This window comes from Salvelinus sp. IW2-2015, linkage group LG2 (assembly GCF_002910315.2).
Source record: "Salvelinus sp. IW2-2015 linkage group LG2, ASM291031v2, whole genome shotgun sequence".
Classification (NCBI taxonomy): domain Eukaryota; kingdom Metazoa; phylum Chordata; class Actinopteri; order Salmoniformes; family Salmonidae; genus Salvelinus; species Salvelinus sp. IW2-2015.
The window spans coordinates 12,647,363-12,666,500 of NC_036839.1; the positions used below are offsets into that span (position 1 = coordinate 12,647,363).

General features: G+C 43.4%; 1 protein-coding gene across 2 annotated transcripts in view; it reads right to left on the reverse strand.

Annotated features, from left to right (window-relative positions):
• The window catches only part of LOC111974512 (activin receptor type-1-like), a 38,519-nt gene that overhangs the window by 11,231 nt on the left and 8,150 nt on the right, over positions 1–19,138 (reverse strand). For both annotated transcript variants that reach the window (XM_024002254.2, XM_024002263.2), the window contains 5 exon segments: positions 901–1,106; positions 9,460–9,720; positions 10,217–10,480; positions 10,804–11,058; positions 11,613–11,686. In XM_024002254.2, coding sequence (XP_023858022.1) covers positions 901–1,106; positions 9,460–9,720; positions 10,217–10,480; positions 10,804–11,058; positions 11,613–11,679 — 1,053 coding nt within the window. In that variant the 5' untranslated portion in view covers positions 11,680–11,686.

Consider the following 19,138-nt stretch of genomic DNA (forward strand, 5'->3'; position numbering starts at 1 on the left):
TACATGTTTGACTGTCACCACTGTTCCTAATAACTTTCCTCTGGGTGCTGCCAAGCACTTTTTAATTACACTGAAACAAACATTCTGCGGCAGCATATTTTGGGTTTCCGTTGCCAAGTACTGTGATGGGTTTGGAAATAGCTTGAAATAGATCCAAAAATCAGCAATTCCTCTTGCACACCCCAGCCCAGTGTTCAGGGATACTGGTCAGTGGTCACGCTTTGCTGTAAACACTAGGCGTGTTTAGTGTTTTCCTTTAAGTTTTTWATTAAATTCATGGGATTTTCTTGCGGTGGGTAAATTGCAGACGTTTATCAAACAAACACTGATTACAGTTGCGAGCTCAAAGCATTCTTTCACTACAGTATGCAAAATTCTACAAAACAAGCAATTTTGTTGAAATCATGTGTATCCGTGATAGGCTCAATTTGCTCTGGTAAAACAAGATGCCCATTTTCCATCCCAGTAGTAGAAGAAACACTTTCATTACCAATTGAAAGGGCAGAAAATTAATCCCAGCACAGTTGATATAGGCCTACTACATGAACACCCAGGAACATGGAGTGCACGACTACCTAGCACGCACTCTAGTCTAGAGCACACAAAAATGCTCTTTGGGCTCAACATAATCACATAGCTTGCGAGTCCATAAATGTTTTCAGTGCTGTACTGTGTGGACTAACCACTCAAACCACAGCTCCCCACCCAGCCCATCCRAGACCTTGGCCCATATTTCTAAAGCCTCTCAGAGTAGAGTGCTGATCTAGGATCAGTTAACTTTTAGATCATAATGAAATTACATTATGGACAGGCAGGACCTGATCCTTGTAAAGCTCTCCTACTCTGAAATGTTGATAATATGGGCCCTGGTATGGTGCCGTAGGATCATGTCCTACTCACCGCCAGTGTGCTATCCCCCACGTTGGAGGCTATGAGTCCGTCTATGGTGCCYTACTCCGCCTCCCGGGCCGTCAGCCTCTCCATCTGGTTCTGGTGGATCCGTCTGAACACCAGGATGGCGATGCCTGAGAGGACGATGAGCACGATGACCGGAGCCACGATGACGATGGCCAGTGTAGTCAAGCTGTAGTTGGGAAGGTCGCCTGCTACGAGGAGAAGAAAGAGGTTTAAGTTCATTTGAACATCTTGGTACATACAGTCAAACATTTGGACACAGCTGCTCATTCAAGGGTTTTTCTTTATTTTTACTATTTTCTACATTGTAGAATAATAGTGAAGACATCAAAACAATGAAATACCACGGATGGAATCATGTAGTAACRAAAAGTGTTAAACAAATATATTTTACATTTGAGATTCTTCAAAGTAGCCACCCTTTGCCTTGATGACAACTTTGCACACTATTAGCATTCTCTCAACCGGCTTCATGGGGTTGTCACCTGGAGTGCATTTCAGGCGTGCCTTGTAAATTTGTGGAATTTACTTCGTTCTTAATGTGCTTGAGCCAATCAGTTGCATTGTGACAAGATATGGGTGGTGTACAGAAGATAGCCCTATTTGGTAAAAGACCAAGTCCATATTATGGCAAGAACAGCTCAAATAAGCAAAGAGAAACGACAGTCCATCACCTTAAGACATTTAGTTCAGTCAATCTGGACAATTTAAAGGAACTTTGAAAGATTCTTCAAGTGCAGACGCAAAAACCATTTCAGCGCTGTGATTAAACTAGTTCTCATAAGGACCGTCACAGGAAAGGAAGATCCAGAGTTACCTCTGCTGCAGAGGATAAGTTCATTAGAGTTACCAGCCTCAGAAATTGAAGCCCAAATAAATTCTTCAGAGTTCAAGTAACAGACATCTCAATATCAACTGTTCAGAGGAGACAGCGTGAATCAGGCCTGCATGGTCAAATTGCTGCAAAGAAACCACTACTAAAGGACACCAATAAGACGAAGAGACTCGCTTGGGGCAAGAAACACGAGCAAATGGACATTTGGTGCAAATCTGTCCTTTGGTCTGATGAGTCCAAATTCGAGATTTTTGGTTTCAACCGCTGTGTCTTTGTGAGACGCAGAGTAGGTGAACTGAATCTCTGCATGTGTGGTTCCCACCGTGAAGCATGGAGGTGGTGGTGTGCGGGTGCTTTGCTGGMGACACTGTCAGTGATTTATTTAGAATTCAAGGCACACTTAACCAGCATGGCRCGTGTTTGTTATATTGTTCGATGTTCCGTTTATTATTAAACTCACCACCTGCACTTGCTTTCCGACTCCCAGCGTATACGTTACACTAATAGTTTATGAAAATGTTAAGCTACACGTTGCGTCAGCCTCATTGCGTAAAACAATTTTGTATTAATTTGGGATCTATCGCATTCCACAACTGTCCCAGACTATGTTTGGAATATTTATTTCTCGCACAGAATAAGTCAACTTTGGTATTATGGGGGCTAGGACATTGACATAGMCTAGTGCTTTTGCTGTTCATTAGGCCTACACTTGTTTGCTGACAAAAAGTAAATGTGGACAGTTGTTCCATTATCTTCAATATGCACCTCGGAATTGGATAAGGACGCACGCAGTTACGTCCCCGATGTGTCGATCTTCACTTATAGCCTGTGAGAAAGACCCGATTACATGGATGGAGAGACATGTGAGTGAGAGGTGCTTCGGAGCACACAGCACTCAGGGAGAAGGGAATTATAATGATTATATTAAGCCCAAGGGCACAACACCATTGACAGCAAAAGGCATGGATTTTTTGGGGGTGCATTACGGCCACACAAAGGTGATGTCAACGGGAAATTTGAGGCATTATCAAGTGCTTGTCAAATTGTAAATAAGAGACTGATGAAGTGTGTACAGCCTGCGCAAACTCACGTCTTTCAATTTATTAAAATTCAAAACATATAGCCCAACGTTTTTTAGAACAACTAAAGTTACATTAATAKCTAAATTCAGCATWTYGGAGTCCCGATTTCCTTGTTAACCGCTCAACACAAAATAGCCTTGTGTGCACTCCTTCAAATKYTTTGGAGAAAATATCCTTTATTTTATTCAGCTTTGTTCTATTGTATTCTTCATACTATAAAATTATGCTACAGAATTCTAAGAAAATCTTGTCTGCTAAATCAACTAGTGTAGGTCACAGCCATATAGCATAGCCAGAACAGTACCGAACATAAGGATAACTCCAAGTACGAAGTTTGTTCTTCTGAAAAATACTACAAAAAGGTATGCGTCAGTGGCTTATGGAAGCCAGGAGATAATAAATGTGTTTGTTAATTAAGGGTCAATAATTTGATTGACAAATCACAGTCTCACAGAATTTTGTGACCGCCACAGCAGTGGAAACGTGTTCTCTGAAGTGCTGAATCACGCTTCACCATCTGGCTGTCTGACTGACGAAMCTGYGTTTGGCAGATACCAGGAGAATGCTACCTGCTCCAATGTATATAGTGCCAAATGTAAAGTTTGGAGGAGGACGAATAATGGTCTGCGGYTGTTTTTCATGGTTCGAGATAGCTCCAGTGAAGGGAAATCTTAACGCGAGGGCATACAATGACATTCTAGACGATTCTGTGTCCTGAACTTTGTGGCAACAGTTTGGGGAAGGCCCTTTCCTGCTTCAGCATGGCAATGCTCCTGTGCACAAAGCGAGGTCCATACAGAAATGGTTTGTTTGAGATTGATGTGAAGAACTCATTTCCAACATCATTGGCATTAATATGAAATTGGTCCCCCATTTGCTGCTAAAACAGCCTCCGTTTCTGCACTCGTCATCCCGTTCTGTGTGCTTGTGGGCCTACCACCAAGCTCCAAGACGTTTCCACTTCACAATAACAGCACTACACCTTAGCCAAATACATTTAAACCCAGTTTCACAATTCCTGACATTTAATCCAAGTAAAAAATCCCCCATCTTAAGGTCAGTTAGGATCACCACTTTATTTGAAGAAAGTAAAATGTCAGAATAATAGAGAGAATGATTTTATTTCAGCTTTTATTTCTTTCATCACATTCCCAGTAGTCAGAAGTTTACATACACTCAATTAGCACTTGTAGGCATTGCCTTTAAATTGTTGTAACTTGGGTCAAACGTTTCAGGTAGCCTTCCACAAGCTTCCCACAATAAGTTGGGTGAATTTGCCCCATTCCTCCTGACAGAGCTGGTGTAACTGAGTCAGTTTGTAGGCCTCCTTGCTCGCAAACGCTTTTTCATTCTGCCCAAAAATGGGATGAGGCAGAGCTTTGTGATGGCCCCTCCAATACTTGACTTTGTTGTCCTTAAGCCATTTTGCCACAACTTTGGAAGTGTGCTTGGGGTCATTTTCCATTTTGAAGACCCATTTGCGACCAAGCTTTAACTTCCGACTGATGTCTTGAGATGTTGCTTCGATATATCCACATCATTTTCTTGCCTCATGATGCTATCTATTTGTTTAGTGCACCAGTCCCTCCTGCAGCAAAGCACCCCCACAAAATGATGTTACCACCCCGTGCTTCACGGTTGGGATGGTGTTATTCAGCTTGCAAGCTTCCCCCTTTTCCCTCCAAACATAACGATTGGTCATAATGGCCAAACAGTTCTATTTTTGTTTCATCAGACCAGCTGACATTTCTCCAAAAAGTAGTCTTTGTCCCCATGTGCAGTTGCAAACTGTAGTCTTTTTTTAATGGAGTTTTGCAGCAGTGGCTTCTTCCTTCCTGAGCGGCCTTTCATGTTATGTCGATTTAGGACTCGTTTTACTGTGGATATAGATACTTTCGTACCCGTTTCCTCTAGCATCTTCACAAGGTCCTTTGCTGTTGTTCTGGGATTGATTTGCACTTTTCGCACCGAAGTACGTTCATCTCTAGGAGACAGAACTCCTTCCTGAGCGGTATGACAGCTGCGTGTCCCATGGTGTTATACTTGCGTACTATTGTTTGAACAGATGAACGTGGTACCTTCAGCGTTTGGTGCTCCCAAGGATGAACCAGACTTGTGGAGTCTCCAATTTTGTTTTGAGGTCTTGGCTGATTTCTTTTGATTTTCCCATGATGTCAAGCAAAGAGGCACTGAGTTTGAAGGTAGCCTTGAAATCCATCCACAGGTACACCCCCAATTGACTCAAACTATGTCAATTAGCCTATCAGAAGCTTCTAATGCCATAACAATTTTCTGGAATTTTCCAAGCTATTTAGAAGGCACAGTCAACTAAGTGTATGTAAACTTCTGACTAGAGGTCGACTTCAAGTTTTTATAACAATCGGAAATCGTATTTTGGGCGCCGATTTGCCGTTTTTTTTTTTACACCTTTATTTAACTAGGCAAGTCATAAGAACACATTCTTATTTTCAATGACCCTAGGAACGTTCTGCCTCAAACGACAGATTCTTAACCTGTCAGCTCGGGGGATCCAATCTTGCAACCTTACAGTTAACTAGTACAATGCTCGAACACCTGATTATATTGCACTCCACGAGGAGCCTGCCTGTTAGCGAATGCAGTAAGCTAAGGTAAGTTGCTAGCTAGCATTAAACTTATCTTATAAAAAAAAAAAATCAATCAATGACTGTATTGCTCCAAAGTGTACTTAACCATAAACATCAATGCCTTTCTTAAAATCAATACACAAGTATATACTTTTAAACCTGCATATTTAGCTAAAAGAAATCCAGGTTAGCAGGCAATATTAACCAGGTGAAATTGTTCATTTCTCTTGCGTTCATAGCACGCAGAGTCAGGGTAATAGCAACAGTTGGGCCGCCCGGCTCTTTGCAACTAATTTGCCAGAATTTTACTAATTATGACAACATTGAAGGTTGTGCAATGTAACAGGAATATTTAGACTCATGGATGCCACCCGTTAGATAAAATACGGAACGGAATAAACGTTTTGTTTTCGAGGTGATAGTTTCTGAATTAGTCAAAAGTTATATGGTTTAGAGAGAAATAGTCGACGCGTTATAATTCCTGTAATAACTTGCGGCTGAATTTGAAAGGGTTCCTTCGTTATTTTACCTTCATGTCTTCCATAGAGAATGTCTTGATCTCTACCTTATTTGAATAAGGTCTGTGTTTCGTGCAGGCTTAAACCGCCTCGACGTTTTGATACCCGTGAAATCTCACTAGGATAAGGTAACGTTTATCAACATATTTTCATAAATCCACTCTACAATTTTTTTATCTTCACTTATATTTAGCCAATATTGATCAGAGTTACCTTGTCCTATGGATATCTACACATTATAAAATTGGCACGTGATGTAAGCCTACACGAAACACACACCTTATTTTAAGTGAATCTAAAAATATCCTATGGAATAAATGAAGGAACCGCTTTTCAGATTTTGCTAGAAGGTGTGATGGAATTATGACTCGCACTTTGGTTGTCAATTCTTACTATGCCATTATTAAAATAGGATTTCCTGCATATAGAAATTAAAGTTTTGGTTTTCAACATTCATTACAGGTAACTTAAACTCTATTTTTATTCAAACAGTTAGAGTATTTGTCTCCTAAGCAGACTCTCAGTACAGCACTTCAGAGCTGTGTGCGCGTGTGTGTATTTATGTATTATATAATTTTTTCATATATTTTTTTATTAAATCGATCGGATCGGCTTTTTTTGTCCTCCAATACATTTACATTACATTTACATTTAAGTCATTTAGCAGACGCTCTTATCCAGAGCGACTGAAAAATCATAATCGGTCGACCTCTACTTCTGACCCACTGGAATTGTGATACAGTGAATTATAAAGAAATAATCTGTCTGTAAACAATTGTTGGAAAAATGACTTGTGTCATGCAAAGTATATGTCTAAACGTCTTACCAAAACTACAGTTTGTTAACAAGAAATTGTAGAGTGGTTGAAAAATTAGTTTTAATGACTCCAACTTAAGTGTACGTACACTTCCGACTTTAACTGTATATGCAAAAAAAGAAACGTCCTCTCACTGTGAACTGAGTTGATTTTCAGCAAACTTAACATGTGTAAATATTTGTATGAACCTAAAAGGTTCAAAAACGGAGACATAAACTGAACAATTTCCACAGACATGTGACTAACATAAATGGAACAATGTGTCTCTGAACAAAGGGGGGGGTTCAAAATCCAAATAGTGAGTATCTGGTGTGGCCACCAGCTGCATTTAAAGTTACTGCAGTGCATCTCCTCATGGGCTGCACCAGATTTGCCAGTTCTTGCTGTGAGATGTTACCCCACTCTTCCACCAAGGCACCTGCAAGTTCCGGGACATTTCTGGGGGGGGGGATGGTCCTAGCTCTCACCCTCCAATCCAACAGGTCCCAGACGTGCTCAATGGGATTGAGATCCGGGCTCTTCGCTGGCCATGGCAGAACACTGACATTCCTGTCTTGCAGGAAATCATGCACAGAACGAGCAGTATGCCTGGTGCCATTGTCATGCTGGAGGGTCATGTCGGGATGAGCCTGCAGGAAGGGTACCACATGAGGGAGGAGGATGTCTTCCCTGTAATGCACAGCGTTGAGATTGCTTGCAATGACAACAAGCTCAGTCCGATGATGCTGCGACACACCGCCCCAGACCATGACGGACTCTCCACCTCCAAATCWATCCCGCTCCAGAGTACAGGCCTCGGTGTAACGCTCATTCCTTCGATGATAAACGTGAATCCGACCATCACCCCTGGTGAGACAAAACCTRGACTTGTCAGGGAAGAGCACTTTTTGCCAGTCCTGTCTGGTCCAGCGACGGTGGGTTTGTGRCCATAGGCGACGTTGTTGCTGGTGATGTCTGCCTTACAACAGGCCTACAAGCCCTCAGTCCAGCCTCTCTCAGCCTATTGRGGAKAGTCTGAGCACTGATGGAGGGATTGTGCGTTCCTGGTGTAACTCGGGSAGTTGTTGCCATCCTGTATCTGTCCCGCAGGTGTGATGTTCGGATGTACCGATCCTGTGCAGGTGTTGTTACACATGGTCTGCCACTGCGAGGACGATCAGCTGRCCGTCCTGTCTCCGTGTAGCGCTGTCTTAGGCGTCTCACAGTACGGGCATTGCAATTTATTGCCCTGGCCACATCTGCAGTCCTCATGCCTCCTTGCAGCATGCCTAATGCACATTCACGCAGATGAGCAGGGACCCTGGGCATCTTTCTTTTGGTGTTTTTCAGAGTCAGTAGAAAGGCCTCGTTAGTGTCCTATGTTTTCATAACTGTGACCTTAATTMCCTKRRGTCTGTAAGCTGTTAGTGTCTTAATGACCATTCCACAGGTGCATGTTCATTAATTGTTTATGGTCATTGAACAAGCATGMGAAACAGTGTTTAAACCCTTTACAATGAAGATCTGTGAAGTTATTTGAAAAAGGGACGTTTCTTTTTTTGCTGAGATATCTATCGTGGATACACACACACACTCTTTTTACTGGGGATAGGAGAGTAGTCATTAAGGTTCATAGAACAGAGTTGGGTGACCACAGCTCTACATGGATTCAGTCTGTGTCCCAAATGGCACCCTATTCCCTATTAAACTAACCTTTGGGTCCTGGTCCAAAGGAGTGCACCACGTAGGGCAATGTTTCCCAACCCCAGTCATCAAGTACCCCCCAAAAGTACACATTTTTATTGTGGTCCCAGACAAGCACAGCTGACTCAACTTGCCAACTAATCATCAAGCCCTGAGTTGAATGAGGTGCGTTTGTCCGGGGATAAAATGTTTACTGTTGYGGGTACTTGTGGACCGGATGTGGGAACCACTGGCATAGGGAATAGGGTGCCAATTGGGACGCATCTCAGTGTCCTCTGTTCTGCTTTGCCCTAGAGCTCTGTGTCAAACCACGCTGACAATCTCAGAGAGGACAGAGGAGGAAGTAGACCGCGACTAAACAATATGCAAACGTCCGTCTCTTTTCTCAGACTCTCCCCTCCTCTGCTGTAGAGGTGCTCAGGGTYGAACTGCCACACAGACCCTGAAAAGCAATAGATGGCCGTGCAGAAAACGATTTCACACACCCTGGCGTGGTGCCCTCGCGGGAGAACGGCCAAGTGGATGGAATGACGCTCCCTCGGACCTTAAACGCGGGCAGAACTAACCCTTATAGACGGTTACAGACAGTCCTAATTGGAAAAGAGGATTCCTAGAGTATTGTTTGCACTTGGCCTGACAATAAGGCGAAACTGGCAGAGCATCATGAATGAATGGGTAAGAAAACTATATCCCAAAGAAAAAAATCACAGCGCCTCGTCACCACTGGTTTATCAATTGAGCACCTGCCCGTGAACCGTGTCAGTGAATCCATTAGAGACAGCAGATCACCGAGAGCATATGGCACAGAAATGTTTTCGTTTTCCTGGCATGAATAACCTTGGTTTGAATGCAAATGTGCATCACACAGACCTCTCATTAGAAAAGGGATGCATATAAATGAATGTGAGACATTGGTTGCGGGTCCCAAATGGCACCCTGTTCCCTATATAGTGCACTACTTAGGGAATATGGTTCCATTTGGGACACAAGTGTATTTATTTACCTATGACAGGCAGCGCCACGGTGATATTCATGTTACACAGGTGGCCCTGGCAGCACTCCACGATCTGGTCGCGGGAGGGCGGCGTCTTGCAGGTCATCCTGCTCTGCTCGTACACCTTGAAGCAGCCCTTCTGGGAGACCAGGGCTCCGTCACTGACCGTCAGACTGGAGAAGCAGTGCTGGCCTATACAGCGCCGCCCGGTGGCACACGAGCGCCCCTCGCACACACACTCGTGCTCGCCAACAGACTTCACTTTATCCTCTATGCAGGTAACAGAAAGACAGCAGGGTGAAGTTGCCCCTAGACGCTGATCTTGGGTCAGTTTAGAATTTCCCCCACTAATGGTTAATGGGGGAAGCGGATACGAGATCTGTACTTAGGGCCAGCTTCACCCAGGAGCAAGTTATTCCCCATACTAACATTTACTTTCCTGTGTGTAAACCAAAAGAAACACTTTATAGCCTCCAAAAATATAATAATGATGATACCATGGATGGTCAGTCCTTGCATCCTATAGTGCTGTCCATGAATTTGAGAGTGATAACATTGAGCCCCATCCCTCAGCTTTTTACCGAAACAAGGGCAGGGAGTACTCTGTTATTGTTTCAACTGCTGATTGCTGCTTTAATGCATATCTGTATCACTAACTAAATCTAGATGAATTATGAAACACAAAGTGAGATAGAGCTTCAATGAGGCCAAGATCATTAAAAATATATATGGTAATGATTTCAGTGAAAACAGGGTGGTGGGTTACCTTTCGCTGTTGCTTCCACAGTGATGTTCACGTTACACAGGTGCCCCTGGCAACACTTGACTATGCGGCTGGGAGAAGGAGGGGTGGCACAGGTGGATCTCCCCTGGTCGTCATCCTGAAGGCAGCCCTTCTGGTGAACCACAAACCCGTCACTGATCTTGATAGAGGAGAAACACTGCTGGCCCGTACAGCGCTCTCCGCCATCACACGACCGCCCCTCACACACACAGTCAATGTCTCGCAAGGCAGGCATCACTTCCTCATCTGTTAAAAATAAAAAGGGAGGTGGAGATTGGAGAAATCTACAAACGCTTATAATTCTCAATCATTGAAGAGAATATAACAAATCTTCTGGTAGTTTTGTTGTTATTCACGCATGTACCCAAATGGCCGTCACACAAATGAACACACTGAATATAAAATGTGTCATTAGCTAGATCTATGTGCAAAGTGGTGATGTGCTGCTTAGGTAGGTCGGTATCGGTAGTGGAAATGTTTATGAGTCAGCACATTGCTAGTGCTAAGCCTACGTTGAGGGCGGGATAAAAACATGAGCGTGATGAATCCAATGAGAATAAATGTGTCACCTCTCGCTGGTGTTGCCACTGTGACATTCATGTTGCAAAGGTCGCCATGGCAGCACTCCACCATCAGGTTATGGGATGGGGGACTTTCGCAACTTATGGACTCCTCGCTCCGCCCCACAATGCACCCCTTCTGCTGGACGGAAATGGCGTTCTGGACGGAGAGGGCCGAGAAGCACTGCTGACCAAAACACCGGTCTCCTACGTCGCACGACGGCCCATCGCACGCACACTCGTAGTCGCTCACGCTCCCCTCATCTGCACAGGAAACACAGTCAGACATGGGACAGAACCGAAAAGGAAACACATTTAACCATCGATAATGGCATACAGTATCCTATGTGGATGTTCGGCATTGTGAATATCATGGTCATATTGTGGTCATCTTAGTGCAGTAGCTTTGGTATATTCAACCTTCCTCATTTTCTTCTCTCTTTGACTTGAGAGATTTATCATTTAGCTGCTACACTAAAGTAGATGATGCAGAATAATAAGTATCCCCAGCCAGCCAGACAGAGACAGTGAGAATTCCTCAGTTCTCAGTCTGAGAGCCTGTCACTGCAGTTGTTAAAAAATGCTGCAAGACAGCGGGGGGAGAGGGAGAGAGGCACAGGGACAGAATGAGAGCCAAAACATGCCCTTGACAGAAATATTTTAACTCACTACACATATTCGGAGCCGTGTACTTGGCCAACTGGATGGGAAATGGTACTGAATGGGTGTAGTCTCCGAAGAGACACGCTAAATGTACCCCAATCTCTTTGTAAGTGAGAGTAGCCATGTTTTTTTAAGGAGACGTGTCAAAAACTTACCTTTCACGCTGGAAGAGGGTAAAACCAGAAGTATGAAGACCAGGAAAAACATGTCGCCATCTAACATTGTAGACCTGGAAGACAGGGTAGAAGTTCCACCAAATGACATTTGAATAGTGTGTTCGCTAAACATGGACCTGCCGGATAGCTTACAATCTATGTACTCAGAAGATTCCCTGACAAGACAAATACATTTATTTGCATCACACAGATAAATTGACAAGCAGCTTCTGTATAAATGCCTTTGTTATGTCCACTAAAATGAATTCAAGCCAATGGTGTGACAGTATAAGAGGAAAGAAAGAGATGAAAGAAAAGGATTTAGATCTAAAGAGCACCATGACAGAGGGGAATTTTACTGCGAGAAAAAAAGACCTTTCCTTGTTTTCAGTAAAGAGTCAACACCAAGTTTAAAATGCTCAAGTAAAGTGGGTCTCATGCCTTCCTGTTGTCCTGGCAACAAGGCATTGAGTGGCAAGCAATTGGGCGACTAGTGCTCTCCTATTGGCTGAGCTGTACTGGGAGAGAGAGACAGCCTACTTGGCAGCGAGTGGAGCAGACAGACGCAGGAGGAGAACGAGGAGGAGGACGAGATGATCACAGCAGGGAGCCCAAATAGAAACATTTCAAATGAAGAGGCTGCCTCTAACCATTCAATATTGCATGTATCTTTAGGCACAGCGACATAAAATGTACATTTACGTCCGTTTGACTTCGGCTGTGATCTGTCTGACTGATTCAAACAGAGCACACCGCCCTCTAGAGCAACACATCCACACCCCATAAAAATTAGGATGCATGTTTTCCAAACTATTCCTGTACCAAATCCACATTGATAAGATTTGATGATTGTTGCCGTTGGCCAAAAACTCCCTACAATTCCGCCACCTATTCCCCATGCAGCGTGTTTATGACATACTAAGCCAGGGCAGACCGTTATCTTGGCAGTGTTTGTGTCTGCCCACTGATAAATACCCCAGTGTTTCCCCCAAAGCCTTTGTGCCTGCTCCCAGACATAAATGATTAAGCACGTAATGTTAGCATTACCCCAACGGCGTCTGTATGGCCCCGCTCACACACAGACCACATGTTGCTCCTTTTAATCAGAGCACAAAACAGAGGCTGCCACTGAAAGATAATCATGGGCTCTGTGCAGAGCAGAGCGGGGGTAGGAGGACCGAGGGGGGCACCCAGGGGACACACAAGTATGGCCAGGGGGCAACGAGAGGGCAGAGGGATAATGCAGCCACAAAGTCCAAATTGGCTACAAAAATGTAAGGTTAGGGTTAGGCATGAGGTTAGCAGTGTGGTTAAGATTAGGTTTAGTTTTAAAATCAGATTAAGAAGAAAAGTGGTATAAATGGTCGGGCTTTAGCCATAATGACTTTGTGGCTGTGTTAACTAGTGACGACCAGGTAGGGGAGGGCACTGAGGAGGAAAGGAGGGGGGCAGGTGAATATTGTGCCACCCAAAAATGAGCACAGGGTACAGACAGGTAAAGGAGTATTTATACCCAATGGAAAAGCATAATTTGTAGCGCAGTGATGCAATGCCGTTTTTCGTCACTAAAAGGGGCAGCTCCTTGTACTACTCTCAGAAATTCCTACATACTCCTGTGCCTGATCATTCCTTGCGCAGCCGTGGGTGCAGTGTTGTGTAGGCAATGAAGTGTTTTTGTTTTTTACCACCAACTCGCTTGGTTCCTTGACCCCTTGACTTTTTCCACATCTTGTTACATTACAGCCTTATTCTAAAATAGATTACCTTTTATGTATCTACAAACAATACTCCATAATGACAAAGWGAAAACAGGTTGACATTTTTGCAAATGTATAAAAATGTAAATTCCTTATTTACATAAATATTCAGACCCTTTGCTATGAGACTCGAAATAGAGCTCAGGTGCATCCTGTTTCCATTGATCATCCTTGAGATGTTTACACAACGTGGATTCTACCTGTGGTAAATTTCAGTTAATTGGACATGATTTGGAAAGGCACATACCTGTCTATATAAGGTCCCACAGTTGACAGTGCATGTCAGAGCAAAAACCAAGCCATGAGGTCGAAGGACTTGTCCGTAGAGCTCCGAGACATGATTGTGTTGAGGCACAGATCTGGGGAAGGGTACGAAAACATTTCTGCAGCATTGAAGGTCCCCAAGAACAGGATGGATCATTCTTAAATGGAAGAAGTTTGAAACCACCAAGATGTGACGCTTGGCACTCAAGCGTCACATCTGGAGAAAACCTGGCACCATCCCGACGGTGAAGCATGGGTGGCAGCATCATACTGTGCCGATGTTTTTCAGCGGCAGGTACTGGGAGATTGGTCAGGATCGAGGCAAAGATGAAAGGAGCAAAGTACAGAGAGATCCTTGATGAAAACCTGCTCAGGACCTCAGACTGGGGCAACAGTTCACCTTCCAACAGGACAACAACCCAAAGCACACAGCCAAGACAACACAGAAGCGGCTTCGGGACAAGTCTCTGAATGTCCTGGAGCGGCCCAGCCAAAGCCCGGACTTGAACCCGATCGAACATCTCTGGAGAGACCTGAAAAAAGCTGTACCAAGCTTGTAGCGTCATAACCAATAAGACTCAAGGCTGTAATCACTGCCAAAAGGTGCTTCAACAAAGTACTGTGTATTTGCAAAAATGTCAACAAAAAAATAAGTGATTTTGCTTTGTCATTATGGGGTATTGTGTGTAGATTGAGGGGGGGGGGAACAATTTAATCCATTTTAGAATAAGGCTGTAACAAAATGTGGGGAAAGTCAAGGGGTCTGAATACTTTCTGAATGCATCAAAATAGTCTATTTTGCATTGACAACCAAATATAATCTCAGCGACAATAAACCAAACAATGTAGCCTTATTAATCCCCGCAAAAAAAAGTATTTTGTTTAGAAGTAATAACTAGTGATTACAGGTTATTTTGGTAAAAAAAAAAAAAAATGCGAGCCATGTGCTTTTTCCCTATGACAAAAACATGACCTTTTTTGCTGATATGTGCGTGAATACATTCAAGCATCATATTAAACTGTGATAATGTTCTAGGTTACACCAGCAAGTATAATATTTATCTAATTATAAATCGGATTATTTCACATGGAGACGTGGGAAGCTAATCAACTTCAAAAATCACTTCAAGATTGCTATCTTGATTTAGCTTGCCATTGAATAAGCAGCCCATTTTGCATTGATAACCAAATATAATCCAGACAACATCGTAGCCTTAGAATCCTCCAACAAGGTATTTTGTTTAGAAGGGATTACTATGTGATTCTATGCTATTTTGTAAAAACAGCTGTAGTCTTGCTTTTCTTTTTTCTCCTCCATGACTAAAAATGATATTCTATTTTTAGCTGATATGGGAATGAATACATTGAAGTAGCATATCAAATTGGGATAATGTTGTATGTTACACTGACAAGTATACACATATTTGACAGGGCATATTTTACGTAACTATACATCAGATTATTCACATGGAGACATGGGAAGCTAAAAAGGCTAGCTAGCTGTTGGTTAAGAAAATATTTACCACGTAGACTAAAATAAAATAATAAAAAAGTAAGACAATAAGAACAACAATAATGAGGTTATATACAGGGGGCACCAGTACAGAGTCAGTGTGTGGTGGTACAGGTTATTTGAGGTAATTTGTATATGTAGGTGGGGGTGAAGTGACTATGCATAGATAATAAACAGCGAGTAGCAGCAGTGTACAAAACGGATGTGGGAAATCGCCATTGTATTAATTGTTCAGCAGTCTTATGGCTTGGGGGTGGAAGCTGTTGAGGAGCCTCTTGGTCCTAGTCTTGGTGATCCGGTACCGCTTGCCGTTCGGTAGCAGAGAAAACAGTCTATAACTTGGGTGACTGGAGTCTGACAATTTTATGGAGTTTCCTCTGACACCACCTATTATACAGGTCCTGGATGGCAGGAATCTTGGCCCCAGTGATGTACTGGGCCGTTCGCACTACCCTCTGTAGTGCCTTACGGTCAGATGCCAAGCAGTTGCCATACCAGGCAGTGATGCAGCCGGTCAGGATGATCTCGATGGTGCAGATGTAGAACCTTTTGATGATCTGGGGACACATGCCAAATCTTTGCAGTCTCCTGAGGTGGAAAAGGTTTTGCCGTGCCCTCTTCATGACCGTCTTGGTATGTTTGGACTAGAGGTCGACCGATTATGGTTTTTCAACGCCGATACCGATTATTGGAGAACCAAAAAAAGACGATGCCGATTAATCGGCCGATTTTTTTAAATGTATTTGTAATAATGACAATTACAACAACACTGAATGAACACTTATTTTAACTTAATATAATACATCAATAAAATCAATTTAGCCTCAAATAAATAATGAAACATGTTCAATTTGGTTTAAATAATGCCAAATCAAAGTGTTGGAGAAGAATGTAATGTGCCATGTAAAAAAGCTCATGTTTAAGTTCCTTGCTCAGAACATGAGAAKATATGAAAACTGGTGGTTCCTTTTAACATGAGTCTTCAATATTCCCAGGTAAGAAGTTTTAAGTTGTAGTTATTATAGGAATTATAGGACTATTTCTCTCTAAACCATTTGTATTTCATATACCTTTGACTATTGGATGTTCTTATAGGCACTATAGTATTGCCAGTGTAACAGTATAGCTTCTGTCCCTCTCCTCGCCCCTACCAGGGATCGAACCAGGAACACATCGACACGTCACCCTCGAAGCATCGTTACCCATCGTTCCACAAAAGCCGCGGCCCTTGCAGAGCAAGGGGAACAACTACTCCAAGTCTCAGAGCGAGTGACGTCACCGATTGAAACGCTTTAGCACGCACCCCGCTAACTAGCTAGCCATTTCACGTCGGTTACACCAGCCTAATCTCGGGAGTTGATAGGCTTGAAGTCAAAACAGCTCAATGCTTGTAGCATTGCGAAGAGATGCTGGCAGAACGCACGAAAGTGCTGTTTGAATGCTTACGAGCCTGCTGCTGCCTACCATCGCTCAGTCAGACTGCTCTATCAAATCATAGACTTATTCTTTCAGTGAAATACGGAACCGTTCTGTATTTTATCTAACGGGTGGCATCCATAAGTCTAAATATTCCTGTTACATTGCACAACCTTCAATGTTGTCATAATTACGTAAAATTCTGGCAAATTAGTTGGCAACAAGCCAGGCGGCCCAAACTGTTGCATATACCATGYCTCTGCGTGCAATTAACGCAAGAGAAATGACACAATTTCACCTGGTTAATATTGCCTGCTAACATGGATTTCTTTTAGCTAAATATGCAGGTTTAAAAATATATACTTCTGTGTATTGATTTGAAGAGAAGCATTGATGTTTATGGTTAGGTACAGCCGTGCAACGATTGTGCTTTTTTCGCAAATGCGCTTTTGTTAAATCATCCCCCGTTTGACGAAGTTGGCTGTCTTTGTTAGGAAGAAATAGTCTTCACACAGTTTGCAATGGGCCAGGCGGCCCAAACTATATATACCCTGACTCTGTTGCAAGAGAAGTGACACAATTACCCTAGTTAAAATAAATTCATGTTAGCAGGCAATATTAACTAAATATGCAGGTTTAAAAATATACTTGTGTATTGATTTTAAGAAAGGCGTTGATGTTTATGGTTAGGTACACGTTGGAGCAATGACAGCTCCTCGTGGAGTGCAATGACAGCTCCTCGTGGAGTGCAATGTAAGGCAGGTGATTAGAACGTTGGACTAGTTAACCGTAAGGTTGCAAGATTGAATCCCCGAGCTGACAAAGTAAAAATCTGTCGTTCTGCCCCTGAACAAAGCAGTTAACCCACCGTTCCTAGGCCGTCATTGAAAATAAGAATGTGTTCTTAACTGACCTGCCAAGTTAAATAAAGGTTGTTTTTTTTCGTTTTTTTTTTTTGGTGTCTGATTGTTATGAAAACTTGAAATCGGCCCTAATTAAATCGGCCATTCCGATTAATCGGTCAACCTCTAGTTTGGACCATGATAGTTCGTTGGTGATGTGGACACCAAGGAACTTGAAACTCTCAACCCGCTCAACTACAGCCCGTCGATGTTAATGGGGGCCTGTTCGGCCCGCCTTTTCCTGTGGTCCACGATCAGCTCCTTAGTCTTGCTCACATTGAGGAAGAGGTTGTTGTCCTGGCACCACACTGCCAGTTTTCTGACCTTCTCCCTATAGGCTGTCTCATCGTTGTCGGTGATCAGGCCTACCACTGTTGTGTCGTCAGCAAACTTAATGATGGTGTTGGAGTCGTGTTTGGCCACGCAGTCGTCGGTGAACAGGGAATACAGGAGGGGACTAAGTACACACCCCTGATGGGCACCAGTGTTAAGGATCAGCGTGGCAGACGTGTTGTTGCCTACTCTTACCACCTGGAGCGGCACGTCAGGAAGTCCAGGATCCAGTTGCAGAGGGAGGTGTTTAGTCCCAGAGTCCTTAGCTTAGTGATGAGCTTCGTGGGCACTATGGTGTTCCCTTCTGATTTTGGGTAACTGCCAGATTTTTGCAACAAACACCACGGGTGCAGAAGCAGATAGGGATGGCATAAAATGACACAGATCTCCCCAACACCCTGATACAGGATGTGTCCCTTCAGGCACTTAATACATCACCTCAATTATCTGCCCAATGTATCTCAGCCACTTCCACTTAATCTGCCACTAGCCTTTACCTAAAAATGGGGTGTTTCATTTGTTATCTTTTACAAAAAATGTCACTGTCTGCAGTCTGCCTCCGCACAAAGACAAGAACGCAACCCAATTTGAGAGAGGATTGCCTAGCTTTTGAACCGTATCAAAGGCAAAACCCTACCGCCACCTTGAGAGGCCAGCTTGCACTAATGCCGGTGATGAATAACAAGTTGGGTTCTGCAAGGCAGAGTCAGACAGATCTGATGCAGTAGTTTTGCTAAGGGATGAAGATGTGCTCCTCCTGATATTAGACCTCAAAGTTGGAGACAAACAAGGCCAGCAACATCTGCAGAACACATTGAGCAAAACAGAAAGACCAGTAAATTTTTGGAGTGGTGTGCCTCCCTCTGTCCCTGCATATTGAAATCTCTGGCAGTCTCTTAGCTGCAATGAGTTAACAGAGCAGACATCCTGAGAGGGGTGTGCTGCTCCAAACCCCCTAACAACCCCCCCCCCCCCCCCCCCCTCTCTCTCTGTCTCAGGCAGAGCCAGGCGTCTCGTTGGCTGCCATTTTATGCATCTTGGGCTAGAATCTAGTATCACTGTAATAGTCGACCAAGGGGAGGATAAAAAACACAAGAGGGGAGATCAAAAACAGAGCGCCCTATAAAGTACATAAGCAGGGGATTGGAAGGGGTGGGTGTTGGCAGTGGAAAGGCTTTGCTGAGATGTTGTCTTTGAGGACCAAGTGGGACCAAACAAAAATGTGGCCAAATTGTGGTCGGAGCAGCTCGAAAAATAATCAAGTTTCATGCAGTCGTCCTTCTCTCTCAAACGATTCAAAGTCCCTGCTCCTTTTCAAAACCCTACATTTGCATCAAGATG